The sequence below is a fragment of the Eleutherodactylus coqui genome, chromosome 1 (assembly GCF_035609145.1).
Source record: "Eleutherodactylus coqui strain aEleCoq1 chromosome 1, aEleCoq1.hap1, whole genome shotgun sequence".
Lineage (NCBI taxonomy): Eukaryota > Metazoa > Chordata > Amphibia > Anura > Eleutherodactylidae > Eleutherodactylus > Eleutherodactylus coqui.
In genome coordinates, this window is record NC_089837.1 from 525769398 (window position 1) to 525784532 (window position 15135).

Here is a 15135-nt window from a genome sequence, read left to right on the forward strand (position 1 = left end):
GTAACTTTCTTCTTTTTCTTCCGTCGTGTCGCTGTTTCTGCTTTAAGTGGAACAATCGGATCATTTCCCTTCCTCTATCAAACCACTTGGGGTCTGGATCGCTAGAGACTGCAGCATGTGAGGGGTTAAACACTTATACCATTACAGTAGGCTGTCAGTTGTACGGCCCCAGAAGCTGTGACGTTACCAAGATATACTAGCGATCTACCACTATTTTTAATGTTGCTGCTTGCTGTCAGTGTATGGAAACAGTGTTTACATTCAGAGAACCTGTACAGGCACCTCTCAGAGTTTGTTACAATGTATCAGTCAGTACAGTATCACCTGTAGGTGCGGGGCCAGGAGCGAGATGTGTTGCTGATGTGTTTAGCTCCTAGAGGGGGATCTGCATTGACACATTATAGCGAAACCTTCACCTGTATGAAGAGGACAAGCTCTACAGTCGTACGCAATGATCGCCATTCTGGGTGCGACCGTCACTGGAGAAGCAAGAGCTATCTGTTACTACTAACCAGGGATGATTGCTGCTGGCTGGTATAAGAGCCCCACCCCCTGCCCATGTTGAGGCAGGTTGCCCACCACTTGATTGCCCGCATTCTCCACCCTAAGGGCATATTTACAGAAACGCATTTACGTATGCAGTATGCAGTGAATGGAACCAAATTATCTCAATGGGCTTGGTTATATGTGCGGTTTTTTTTCGCAACTTGTGTTGCAAAAAAAAAATAATCACAGCCCTATTTTGGAGCGTACAACGGACCAATTAGCCCATATTAAACGTAACTAGTTAAAGGAAGCGTGTGGGTGTGTTTTTTTTACGCACACATGCGCAGGGTATGAGTGTGCAAAAATTACAGAAACGCACGGCCCATCACGCATCAATACACGCATCACTACACTGCTGCCCGTGTGAAGCCGCCATAATACAACCGCTACGGAGGACGGGTCCTTTTACATAGAATGACAGTCGTCCCAGCGATGATCCATCCGGCGCCTTCAGATAGGAGTGATGATCGCTCAGGGAATGGATTGGGAATCGCTCATAGAGGAGGGACTGCTTGTTTACGGGGCGGTCATCATTCAGTTTTATGTGCGCCTAGACCGAATGACGAACAAGAGAACAAATATCGTTCATTCAGTCGCTGCCGCTATTTTCACTGAAGGTAATCACTCCGATTCCCACGATTCAGCAGAATCTGAACGCTTGTTGATGCCTGAAGAGGGGCTCCAAGTCTTCACTCTGTGTACTTGATTCACCATGGCTGGCCTGAAATCAGTCGTCACATCCCCTAGTAGCATGCAGAAAGTCAGACTGCAATATGAGGGAGCAGCCACTCACCAACCCAAGATTAGGGGAGGGATGACTGCAGGCAACATAGTCTGCACATATGAACGGATACTAAGGATGTCGGCCATAGATAAGTGTGACACACCATACGGGAATACAGCCGTTACTGGCAAAGCAGGGGATTGCCCTGTATGACCACAATGCACCACAGTGGCAGGGCATCATGGCTCTCCCAGCATCTATAGCACACTACATGCAACCCCCACTCCCCCCTCCTCCAAAGAAAAAAACCACTGATAAACGTGGGTGTTTGCATTTTGGCAAAAACACGGGAGCCGCGTCAAGGCCACCACACATCCGTCAGGACGTCTCACGCTAAATAAAATCAGTGGTGAGAGAAAAGAATTTACAAATACATAACCCTTAGAAAAAGAAGTCAAATATGCATCAGCTGATAAACTGTAGGGCGTCTCTATCACCATATACCTTAGTAATGTAGGTTCTGACATATTCTTGGTGGCCTTGCCGTGGCCCATTAGCTTACGTGTTTTGGCTTCTGTACTGCTATGCATTATCACTTACAATATCAATCACAGGCCATGGTAGGTTCAGACGCATCAGCCCTCTTCGATTACACAATGGAGGGCCAATGACATCATAGTGGGAGTGCACATGGCGGGAGTCTATAATACGACTGATCCCAGATTGAAGATCTCCATCCACTTTGACCAGGACAGGGGCGTAGATACCAGCTCTACACAGGTATTTGGCAGACCATATTAGTTGTCACAGTATCATTAGATCCAGTGATCACAAGCGATGTATTCTCTGACTGGTATAGTACAGTTCCCATTTTCTTCTGTATCCAGCCCAGACCACTATGTCGACTTCTTCCAGCTACAACTTGTTTCTGTGGCATTCGACACACACATCTTTGGCTCCTTGCTTCTTCAACACCCCCTCTACATTATCTGCGCCTTTACACAATACCCTTTGCTATAGTTTTAAAGACAGTAATAATGCAATCAGTGGTACCTCACATAGTAGTACTGTTCCCCCTGTAGGCCCGCATGGTACCTGCTGCTTACAGTGACCCTCACACAGTAAAAGTGCCTTCACTTAGCAATAAGCCCTCTGTATGTCCCACTCAGTAATACTGCCTCTTTCAGAAATAATGCCTGTTTGCCTAATTAAGACATATTGCCCCCAACATAGTCAGTCGGCCCCCGACAATCACGATTGCTGCGGCCATTCTCTGGCATCACTAACGCCGAGGCTGGGAATTGGCTAGAGCAGTGTTCCCCAACTCCAGTCCTCAGGGACCACCAACACGTCATGTTTTCAGGATTTCCTCAGTATAGCACAGGTGATGTAATTATTGTCGGTCCTCAGACATTGCCACAGGTGTTCCTACCATAGGATATCCTGAAAACATGACCTGTTGGTGGTCCCTGAGGACTGGAGTTGGGGACCCCTGGGCTAGAGCGATCAAATGTAACATAGTATGTTAGGCTGAAAAAAGACAAATGCCCATCCAGTTCAGCCTCCTGAAATGGCTGTGCAGATTGGCTGAGGGCTCAGCCAATAGCAGCTACTGCTTAGCTATTGGCTGAGCGCTCAGCCAATGGCAGATAACTCTAAGCTATTCATTCATGAATAGCAATATCTTAGCTATTCATGAATGAATAGCTAAGAGCTATCTGTCATTGGCTGAGCGCTCAGCCAATAGCTAAGCAGTAGCTGCTATTGGCTGAGCCCTGAGCCAATCTGCACAGCCCTTTCAGGAGGCGGGGATTTTTAAATCCCCGTCTGCTGAAAGTGCTCAGTAGCAGTGCCGGGGAGCCAGCAAGAGGACGCGGCTGACAGCAGGAGAGGTGAGTAACTTTTTTCTTATTTTTCTAACCACTTTTTTATGATTATCGGGGAAGGGCTTATATTTCAAGCCCTTCTCCGATAATCATTCTGCAGGGCTTGTCAGAAACCACTGCTTTCAATGGGATCGGCAGCAGTGCCGATCCCATTGAAAGCAATGGGATAGCATGCCGCAGACTTCTGCCACAGCTGTGACAGAGGGTTCCTTCATCCCCACGGTCACCGCGGGGATGAAGGAAACTCCTGCCACAGCTGTGGCAGAAGTCAGCGGCATTCTCCATATCTTTTCAGTGGGGCTAGCGCTGCTGCCGCCGCTGGCCCCGTTGAAAAGACTGGCAATGTCATAGCGATATCCCAGCGATTTTGGGATATCTGCCTGCGGTTTTCTCGCACTGCGATGCGAGACTTTAACTTTAGAATCGCATCGCAGTGGAGAAAAAAACGCCAGTGGGTGGGAGCCCTGAAGAACCCTTTTCTGTGTTGGTGGTGAAACCTACTTTCCTCTAATCGTAGCGGATGCCCTCTCGTTACCGTCGCAGTCCTGGGTATAAACAGATGATGGGAGAGATCCTTGTATCGTCCCCTCATGTACTTATACATGGTTATTTGGTCGCCCCTTAGTCGTCTTTTTTCCGGGGTGAATAATCCCAGTTTTGGTGCCTCTCTGGGTATTCCAGTCCCGTCATTCCATGTATTAGTTTAGTCGCTCTTCTTTGAACCCCCTCCAGCACTGTAACATCCTTCCTGAGCACCGGTGTCCAGAACAGTGTGCAGTATTCCATGTGAGTCCTGACTAGTGCCTTATATAGTGGGAGGATAATGTTCTCGCCCCTCGCCCCTATACCTCTTTTAATGCTCCCCAAGACTTTATTAGCCTTTGCAGCAGCTGACTGGCATTGGTTGCTCCAGTTTAGTCTACAATCCACTAGTACCCCCAGGTCTTTTTCCATCTCACTTTTCCCTAGCAGTACCCCATTTAGTGTATATTGGTGACATCCGTTTCTCCTGCCCATGTGCAGAACCTTACATTTATCAACATTGACCTTCATTTCCCATTCCCCCCCCCCCCCCCCCAAGCCCCCGGCTTATCTCGGTCCGTTTGTAGCCGCACATTGTCCTCCGTTGTATTAATTATATTGTATAATTTTGTGTCATCTGCAAATATTGATATATTACTGTGCAGCCCCTCTATCAGGTCATTGGTAAATATATTGAACAGAATGGGGCCTAAGACAGAATGCACACGGCGGGGTCAGACCCCGCAGCTAAATGTGACCCAGTGCCCGGCCGGTGCCCCCTGTGTACCTGTCCGCAGTGTTCTTTCAGCACACATGCGCGGTACAGATGACTGTGCTGTCGCTAGGTGATGATGCAGATTCCACAGCCCGTCTACAGTGGCGAAATACAGCATGCTGCGGTTTTCCCTCCGCAAGTGGAAAATCACTGTTGATTTCCGCTCATGCGCAGGGAAAAGCAATTTTCAGTAGCATTCTATGGGCGGTATGTGGTGTGAAAGCCCGAGGCGGATGCCCACTCCGGATTCTGCAATGCAAATACGCTCATCTGCATTGGGCCTAATACTGAACCCTGTGGCAGTGTATTTGCGTGCGTCACATAATCGCACAATGCGGGAGCCAACAGTGCACTGCGGCGCTATTACAGCTGCCGGGGGGCGATACAGGAGGCGAGGGACGGGTTTGTTTTAAATGAAACACACTGCAAATTAAAATCAAGGAGCTGCCTGCTGTGCCTGACCCAACACCCCGGACCCCTGTGACCAAACCCTGGTCAGCAAGTGGAGGGGGCCCCTCGTCTCAGTGGGCCCTGGCATGTGCCTGGCTTTGCCAGATCTGAGTGGACCCCTAAGTGGTCTGACCACACCGATCAGATAGAGGAGAGCCGCTAAGTTGGGACAAAAACTGTAAAGCTCCACTTAGACAGGCCGAGTGTCGGGCAAACAACTCGCTGCATTGCTGCTGCACAGGAGCTTGCATCGTTGGCTCACAGCGGGGTGGCTGCAGATTTCTCTCCTCGCTCTCCCCCGCCTCTCTCAATTGACATAACATAGCAGCCGTTCATTACTGAACAGCCGCTATTTACACTGAACAATCAGCTTTCAGGATTTTATTAAAGGGGTTGTCCCGCGGCAGCAAGTGGGGGTATACACTTCTGTATGGCCATATTAATGCACTTTGTAATGTACATCGTGCATTAAATATGAGCCATACAGAAGTTATTCACTTACCTGCTCCGTCGCCATGGATCCATCTAATTCTGATGTCTTCTTGCTTTTTTAGACGCGCTTGCACTGTGTGGTCTTCTTCCTGGTGAATGGGGCAGCTCGTGCCGGAGAGCTGGTCCTCGTAGCTCCGCCCCGTCACGTGTGCCGATTCCAGCCAATCAGGAGGCTGGAATCGGCAATGGACTGCACAGAGCCCACGGTGCACCATGGGAGAAGACCCGCGGTGCATCGTGGGTGAAGATCCCAGCGGCCATCTTGGTGAAGGAAGAAGAAGGAAGACGTCGCAGAGCGGGGATTCGGGTAAGTAATAAAATTTTTTTTTTAACACATCCTTTGGGGTTGTCCTGCACCGAACGGGGGGGCCTATGGAAAAAAAACAAAAACATTTCAGCGCGAGACAACCCCTTTAAGCTGAATCGGTGGTTAATGAGCTGAACGCTAATTGTTCAGGATAAATAGCAGCCGTTCAGTATTGAATGGCCACTATATTAAGTCAATGGAGAGGGGCGGGGGAGAGCGAAGAGAGAAATCTCCAGCCGCCCCGCTGTTAGCCAGCGATACTAGCTCCCAAGCAACAGCACAAGAGATGAGTGTCGGGCATCGTTTGCCCAACAGTCGTCCCGTCTACATAGGCCTTAAGATACTACATGTCTGCATTCAATCTTCAAGTAAACCTGCAGATGTTCCCAGTTATAAACTCCTTGCCAAAAACATCCGGCCCTCAGAAGACGTCACTTTGTTGCAGACCCCGTCCTGCGGCTCTATCTCAGGCAGATCTGTAACTGATGAGAGTTGTGGTGATTAGATGGACGGTCTTGTCACCGGAGGCCCTAAAAGTGGTTCCCCCCTTGGCCTATAAGAGGCTCTCGGAGGCTCCTTGTGTGTAGTGACCTCTTCTTCCGCTTGTAGAGCTTGTTGGCCACTAGACGCCTCTACGACGCAGAGAAGAGATTTCACCCCGTTACCAGAGGGGGGCGCATTATTGGGATGTGAGAAGCTGGATGGTCGTATCCATGAATTGTCCCCCACCGGGCCGTTATGACCAGACTGTTGGGGGGGGGGGGAGGGGGTTGGGACCAGTGCATAGGGGACACAAGGCAACCGGGCTCAGGACGCCCCCTACAGACCATCAGTAGAGAGGAGCGTCTGACCAGACTGTTAAGTGGTGTTGGGAGCGGTGAATGTGTGAGGGCACACAAGGTGACCGGGCTCAGGACGCCCCCTACAGACCAATAGTAGAGAGGACCGTCTGACCAGACTGTTAGGGGTGTTGGGACCAGTGGATGGGTGAGGGCACACAAGGTGACCAGGCTCAGGACGCCCCCTACAGACCAATAGTAGAGAGGACCGTCTGACCAGACTGTTAGGGGTGTTGGGACCAGTGGATGGGTGAGGGCACACAAGGTGATCGGGCTCAGGGCGCCCCCTACAGACCACCAGTAGAGAGGAGCATCTGACCAGACTGTTAGGAGGTGTTAGGACCAGTGGATGGGGGCATACAAGGTGATCGGGCTCAGGACGCCCCCTACAGACCACCAGTAGAGATTGTTTTCAGCCATGAACACAGGTTTAGTTTGGGGGGTGGCAACAGCCGTGTTCGTGTCTGGGGAACATGGGGTGAGCACCCAAATCCTGCCTTTGCTGTGGAGCGGCACACTGCCCCCTGCTGGTGTGATGGTCTGGGGGACATCGCATACAACAGTCGGTCCCTCCTAGTAGAGGTACGATGGACAATGACGGTTCAGCGATATGTTCAGGACATCCTGCAGCCACATGTGTTCCTCTCATGGCGGCTTCCAGCAGGATAATGCTCGGCCGCACACACAAGGGGGTCACAGCAGCCCCCATAACATTCATTGTCACATGTCCGTGGCTGCCCGGTCACCAGATGAACCACCAATTGATTCTAGGTGATTTTTTTTCTACGTTTATTTAAAAAATGTGACTTATGAACACGACAATTGCGCCATCTTGTGGACAAAATCCTACAACAGATCAGTACAAGCTCTCTCATATGCGTTTCCAGTAACAACCACTAGGCGGCGATCAATCTGCGCCCACAGAAATCCCCCCGCACTTCATAGAGCGTCATGTGACACGTACTGGGCGTGGTCACTAGTAACAGGTAGGGCCGAAGTGCTGATGAAGATGTTAATATGCGCCCTTTAACCCCCACAGGGTGCTGCTAGGGGCTCTAAAGGTACGGCACCTACAAGGACGGGTCTATGAGGCCCCAAAGACGGCCGAGGATTCACTAGTATTCCTCCTTATCATCTTGTACTCCGAAAACATGGCTGCCTGGTGGTAGTTCGGCCTCTAGAGTCAGGGGTGAAGGGTGTCTGACGTCATCATCCTGCGACTGTCAGCATGTAATGTGAAAGTCCTGTATGCGGCTCGGTGGTCTGTGAGCAGGGTGGTCTGCGGTGAGATGCACGACCTGTCTGCTAGTCTCGGGGGGTTCAGCACATGGGGGGGATGGGGAGCATCACTAGGGGGAGGCCCTCATCTCACCTCTCTGCCTTTGACCTTAGAGGAGTCATTGAAGTCCTATGTGAGATATTAGGGTCAAGAAGCTGCTGCCACCCTAAGAATGTGCTTTGTGGTGTAAAGGAGCGACTGCTCTGCAGCAGTGATAGTCTGCTGCACTTAAAGGGGTTGTCCAGTCATCCGTCAGCTCTGGCATCGGGGGTGGAATGACGCCACTGCGGTCGGTGGATCGGCTGCCAAGACTACATACGACTCCCAAGGAGTATCGTACGCAGGACCTGTGCTGATGAATGCACTGTGGGGTCATGTGTTTCACAAGCTCTGCTTGCTGTCAGTGAACAGGAACATCCTATTTATAGCCATCCCCCCCCCCCTTTTATGTTTTTATTGCAGTGATAACATGGCGGCGCCGTCTGCGCAGGAGAGAAAAGCATGCTGGGATGCCAGGGACCACTACTGGCAGTGCCTGGAGGTCAATAAGGAGGAGGCCGCCAAGTGCCAGCAGTTCAGACGCCCCTTTGAAGACCTCTGTCCACGGCAGTGGGTACGCCCCATGATCACGGGGAATCTCCAGTTGTTATGTACTTTGGCGCAATGATCCGGCTCGTCCGTGGCTATTTCTAGTTTTTAGGAGGCAGAGCCATACCTGTGATTTCACCTCTTAAGGACGTGACATTTCTTTTTTTTTTTTTTTTTCATTTTCGTTTTTTCCTCCCCACTTTGAAAAAATAATTCTTCTATTCATCCATCGATGGCGCTGTGCGCGGGTCGTTCTTCACGGGACGTCCAGTAGCTTCTCTTGGTACCATTTTGGAGTACACACAGCTTTTTGATCGCTTTTTATGGCATTTTTTGGGTAATGGTAATCAATCGCTGAATTTAAATGCTGCTGTCTGAAATGCCGGTGGCAATTAAAGGGTTAATAGCTACGATCAGCGCTCGCTCAGATGACGGCTGCATGGCATGGAGTAGGAACCCCCCTATACAAACCCTGCAACTGTCCATCATGGAGAGCCAACTGTCATCAGCGGCAATGGCGGCTGGAGAGGTCACGTGTGCCACCTACAACATGCCTCCGCCACACTGAGGACGGCGCATGTGCGTGACATCATTCCTGCCCGAGAGGGAGCCGCAGTACATGTGCCGTCTTCAGGGCGGCGCAGGCGTGTTGTAGGTGGAACACGTGACCTCAACAGCCGCCGTTGCTGAAGAAGCCAAGCAGTGAAGAAAGGTGGGGGGTTTGGTTGAAAAGGCAGAGACGGAGCCCGGAGCACCCATCGGACTGTCCATCGTTAATTAGCATAGGGTGCTGGAAGACCTGGGGCGACATCTCAAGGTGGGAGCTGGAGTTAAGATCCCGCTGGATTTCTCATGGAGTCGCTCATGTCGGTATGCTGCCTTGATAGGCCGGTAATAAGCCGACAGAGAATTGTAACGATTGTGCAGGATGCAGCTTTGGATGTAACTAGAGGATAAGACCTGATTATTCCATATTTTGTAGTGCTGACTCTGATTCCTTCTTCCTCCGACAGATTAAGTACTTTGATAAGAGGCGCGGTTACCTGAAATACAAAGAGGAGCTGGAGACCAAAGGATTTGAACCTGCAAAACCCAAAGAGAACACGTAGCGGCGCTCGGCCCGGATGGGATAGCGATATTTTAATTATTTTATCGGAACCTTGCCCACTCTACAGTAGCCGGGTCCTGCTCGCCACAGCTCGCCGCCGGATTCACCATTTTTGATATTCTGAAATCATAAGTGACGATTTTCCTGGTTCTCGCGGTTTTGTATACAGTCAGTGAATAAATACAACGTGCTGATCTTGAGTCTCGTCGTGTCTTTTACTCCAGTGGCATCCAGAGCTGCGTGCTTTATTTGGCAGCTGTCATGGTGGACAATCGTTCATCTGTTCCAAAGCAGAGGGAGCTGTAGCCATAAGTCAATAGACAAGGGGGAGGTCTGAGAGCAGAAAGCCAGGACCGCTCCAAGCCGACAAGTACGCTCAGCGGATGGAGGGAACACGGATCCCCACTTTTAACCCCTTGCATGCCGCAATCAATCTTGATTTTAGCATGTCAAGCGTTCAAAGGGTGGGTGCTCCCTCTGTGATGTCATCGGCCCCCTATGATGTAACTGCGGAGTGCTAATGGGTTGCTTTTGGTAACTGGACACCAGACCCTGGTGCCGGCGTCTGACATGGTCTATGATCCATAATACATTGCACTACAGCAATACTGCAGTGTATTGGCATAGCTTCACAGGGTGAGGACCCCTACAGGCACATAAAAAAAGGAAAGGAAAAGTAGTGTTTGAAGCAAAATGCCTCTTAAAAAATGCAATAATAGTGATCAAAAAAGCTGTATGTACCCCAAAATGGTAGCAATATAAACGACAGCTCGTCACGCAAAAAAACAAGCCCTCACAGAGGTCCGTGCAGGAAAGATAAAAACCGTACGGGACTTGTACGCAGCGAAGAAAAAGGAGTTTTATTGTGGTAAAACCTAAAAAAATATATATATATATAATTTTGGTATTGTCGTAATCGTACCAATGCGCAAAAACCACAGCAAGACCGCGATCACATAAAATCACGTGAAAACGCAGAATTATGAAACGCCGGCTTTTCAATGGTTTCCGTCATATTTGTGATGTTTTCTCTTGTGCCATGTTGTCACAGCTTGTCCCGTCTTTGATATCGCCCTTCTTTCCCTACAGAGCCTTCGTTTTAGCGCATCGCACAAACTTGCGATGCGTTTTTAACTCTAGAAGCGCCTTTTGTCTTTGCGTGAGAAAATCTCAAGCGGCAGCGGTGAGAAAAAGCAGCGCTGCCGCTCGGACATCTCATGAGCAAAATTGCGATATTGCAGCAATTTCCGCGCCGATATCACGATCGCTCGTGTGAAACGACCCTGAAATAGAACAGTTATAATTATTCCCTTAACCATCATGAGATAAAATGGCGACCTCATCCCAGCGATTCGCCGCGCTCCAGTATCTTTTCTCGCTGTTCTCTGGGCGGAACTGGAGTACGGTACAAACTATAGGATATCGCTCTAGACAAGCACCGTCACCAGTGATCTACGTCGGGGCGAGGCGCCATTGTGCCAGTTAGGTTGAAAAGAAACCAATTACAGCGCAGCTTTCATTTCTTATACTGCTGAGGTAAAGTGAAAGCTGCACAGTGATTGGTTGCTATGGCCAACAACAACAGTTTCCTTTTAGACAGCTTTCTTACAGCTGTGGTGCCCATAGCAACCAATCACAGCGCAGCTTTCATTTCTTATACTGCTGAGGTAAAGTGAAAACTGCGCTGTGATTGGTTGCTATGGCCAACAACAACAGTTTCCTTTTAGACCGCTTTCCTAAGAGTGCGGTGCGGCCTACTTCTCCACAGCCTTCCCCGTGTTATCAGTCACACATATGTAGGGAAATAGGAATTTGCTGATTATCCCACTACAGTCCTCTTCTCCTCATTCTCAAATAGCTGATAACACGGAGCAATAGACAACATTTACCACCAGGAGATGTTGGAGCACGTGGTGGATCACTGGGATGATGTCGCCACTTTATCTCATGACAGCGATGGGAATAATTATAACCGTTCTGCGGACTATTTTGTTTTGGACGATCCGCAAAATACGTGTTTCACAGATTACTTTTGCTGAGCTTCACATTTCTGGTTCCATTAGATATTGTTTTTCCCCCTCAGACTAACTTCAAACATCGAGCATGATATGAGGCCGTGAAGGCCGCGCCCATATCGCGCTCCCCGCCATGTGAATTCCCCATTGTGGCGTGGCCTCATTATGGTAAAACGGCCATCACTTCGGGGAAAGAAGCTGTCCCCTGCCGCAGCGTTCAGAGGATGGCGGAGTTTCTTCTATTGAAAACAATGGGCGCCTCGTTGCGAGATCACGCAGAAAGATAGAACGCACCCCGATTTCTTTCCCGCATCACATTGCGCTACGATTCAGGAAAACATGGTGCGTGTGCGTGACCCGATTCAAAGCAATAGGCCTGAGGGGTGGAGTGTCACAGAATCCTTCCTCCACAGATCTCTACGTCACCCAGAGAAGCTGCCCGCCAGACTTCATGTTTCTGACTTCCGTAGTTTCAGCTCCGCGGCGATGAATCCGTCAGGCCGGACATTTCCCAGCCGGAGTAGACTTGCAGGAGGGCGGTTCTTCACACGGTTGTTCTAGGTGGCGGTTCCAGAGTGGGTTCCGCTAGCAGTCTGGTGGTCCGCGCAGCTGAAGGGAATACTAGGAATGTAGTTTATAAAGAGGTCCTTCACTGATCAGGATTATAATACAGGGATTAGGAGAAGGGTTTATATGATAAACACCAAAGATAAAGGCTTTTAGTAAGGTGACCAGACGTCCGATTTGGGCAAGACCGTCTCGCTTTGGTACGCTGTGTCACACTTGACAGCCATTTGTCCTGCTTTTGGAACATCTGGTCACCATTACAGTGATTACCAGCTTGAGGGCCATGGTTCACGGGCTGGTAATCACTCTGCAGTGCCACGGCTAGATGCACACACTGACAGCAGTGTGCATCCAAGATCTTCCTCCCCTCCTCCCCTGACCTCTTATCCTTCATTCCACAGGTGGAGAAGGTGCTTCTGCGGTCGCACACACTTCCGCCCACAGAAGCGCTAAGAAGAAGAGCAGCGATGCTTTGAAAAAGAGGAGAAGGCAAGTATATGGGGGGACTCTGTTACTACTGGGGCCACTCTGGGGGTCACCATTATTCTGGGGCATCTGTGGGGGTCACAATTATGACCGAGGCCACTGTGGGGGTCCCTATTACTACAGGGGCACTGTTGAGAGTCACTATTACTACTGAGGCCACTATGGAGGTCACTATTACTACTGGGGCTGATATAGAGGACACTATTATTACTGGGGCAGATAAAAGGGAACACTATTACTACTGAGGCCACTGTGGGGGTCACTATTACTACTTTGGCTGATATAGAGGACACTTATTACTGAGGCAGATAAAGGGGAACAATATTACTACTGAGCCCACTGTAGGGGTCACAATTACTGCTGAGGCCACTGTGGGGGTCCCTATTACTACAGGGGCACTGTGGAGTTTTACTATTACTACTGGGGCCACTGTGGGGGTCACTATTACTACAGGGGCACTGTGGAGTTTTACTATTACTACTGGGGCCACTGTGGGGGTCACTATTACTACTAGGGCCGATATAGAGGACACTTATTACTGGGGCCACTGTGGGGGTCTCTTACTACTGGTGCTGATATAGACGACACTATTACTACCGGGACCGATAAAGGGAACACTTTTACTACTAAGCCCACTGTGGAGGTCACTATTTCTACTGGGGCATCTGTGGGGGTCCCTTTCACTACCGAGGCCACTGTGGGGGTCTTTATTACTACAGAGGCACTGTGGAGGTTCAGTATTACTACTAAGGCCATTGTGGAGGTCACTATTACTACTGGGGCCGATATAGAGGACACTATTATTACTGAGGCCACTGTGGGGGTCACTATTACTGCTGGGGCTGATAAAGGGAACACTATTACTACTGAGGCCACTGCGGGGGTCACTATTACTACTGATGAAACTGCACGTGGCAGCGTACCTTAAGCTGAATTACGGTATATTTACAAGTTGGCAAAAATGCTGCGGAATGTCCGCAGTGGAAATTTACACTATAAATCCACAGTATTTCCGTATCCAAAAAGCAGTCAAACTCCACACCATTAGTGCAGATTCTGACTGGTACCCGCTGCTGACCTCATACTACCATATTGACCCGTTCGTTATGCAAACATAAAAGGTTTAAAAAGTGGTGGTTGTGAACATCTAAATCTGCTCGGTTTGGTGATTATTTAGAGGGTCACTTTGTATTAGGAGCAGATATCTAATATAAAAAAGCCTACAGGTCTCTGTCTGTCTCTTTCCCTCTGTTTGTCTCTCTCTCTCTCTGTTTCTGTCTGTCTGTCTCAGTGTCGCTCTGACTCTCTGTCTCTCTTTCTGTCTATTGCTCTCTCTCGCTTTCTCTGTGTCTCTCTATCGCTCTCTCTTTCCGTCTGCCTAACACTCTCTATCGCTCTTGGTTGGGCAGTGTATGCTGTGTTGCTTAGCAACACTTCACTTATTCCAGCGCATGCCTGAAGCACAACAGCGCCACTCATAGACTAACAGTGTAACTTTCACCCCGCCTGACAGTCCCTGAATGTATTAAACTGACATGTGATGATTTTCCGGCAGCGGTGAGCGTGTGTGTCATCTAATGACACCAACATCATACACCAAAGGTACAGCACAGGGGGCAAAGTGTGGTTACCACAGGGTACTAGAGCCTCCATACCCACCTGTATCGCATCTTGTATCCAAGCTAGAGGCAATACAACAGGGTACCAGAGCCTCCATGCCCACCTGTATAACATCTTGTATCCAAGCTAAAAGTGGTACAACAGGGCACTAGAGCCTCCATGCCCGCCTGTATCACATTTTGTATCCAAGCTAGAAGTGGTACAACAGGGCACTAGAGCCTCCATGCCCGCCTGTATTACATCTTGTATCCAAGCTAGAGGTGGTACAACAGGGTACTAAAGCCTCCATGCCCACCCTTATCACATCTTGTATCCAAGCTAGAGGTTGTGCAACAGGGTACTAAAGCCTCCATGCCCCCTGTATCACATCTTGTATCCAAGCTAGAGCTGGTACAACAGGGTACTAGAGCCTCCATGCCCACCTGTATCACATCTTGTATCCAAGCTAGAGGCGGTACAACAGGGTACTAGAGCCTCCATGCCCACCTGTATCACATCTTGTATCCAAGCTAAAAGTGGTACAACAGGGCACTAGAGCCTCCCTGCCCGCCTGTATCACATTTTGTATCCAAGCTAGAGGCGGTACAACAGGGTACTAAAGCCTCCATGCCCACCTGTATCACATCTTGTATCCAAGCTAGAGGCGGTACAACAGGGTACTAAAGCCTCCATGCCCCCCTGTATCACATCTTGTATCCAAGCTAGAGGCGGTACAACAGGGTACTAAAGCCTCCATGCCCCCTGTATCACATCTTGTATCCAAGCTAGAGGCAGTATAACAGGGTACTAGAGCCTCCATGCCCACCTGTATCACATCTTGTATCCAAGCTAGAAGTGGTACAACAGGGCACTAGAGCCTCCCTGCCCGCCTGTATCACATTTTGTATCCATGCTAGAAGTGGTACAACAGGGCACTAGAGCCTCCATGCCC

The 15135-nt window shown here is 49.6% G+C and overlaps 1 protein-coding gene across 1 annotated transcript; it reads left to right on the plus strand.

The window, feature by feature from the left end:
- The first annotated feature begins 7687 nt into the window (after positions 1 to 7687).
- On the plus strand, positions 7688 to 9716 carry COA6 (cytochrome c oxidase assembly factor 6). The gene is made up of 3 exons (XM_066588337.1): positions 7688 to 7825; positions 8283 to 8433; positions 9422 to 9716. Exons 2-3 carry the CDS (start codon positions 8290 to 8292, stop codon positions 9515 to 9517), a joined length of 240 nt encoding a protein of 79 aa, XP_066444434.1. The 5' UTR covers positions 7688 to 7825; positions 8283 to 8289; the 3' UTR covers positions 9518 to 9716.
- Positions 9717 to 15135: the final 5419 nt, after the last annotated feature.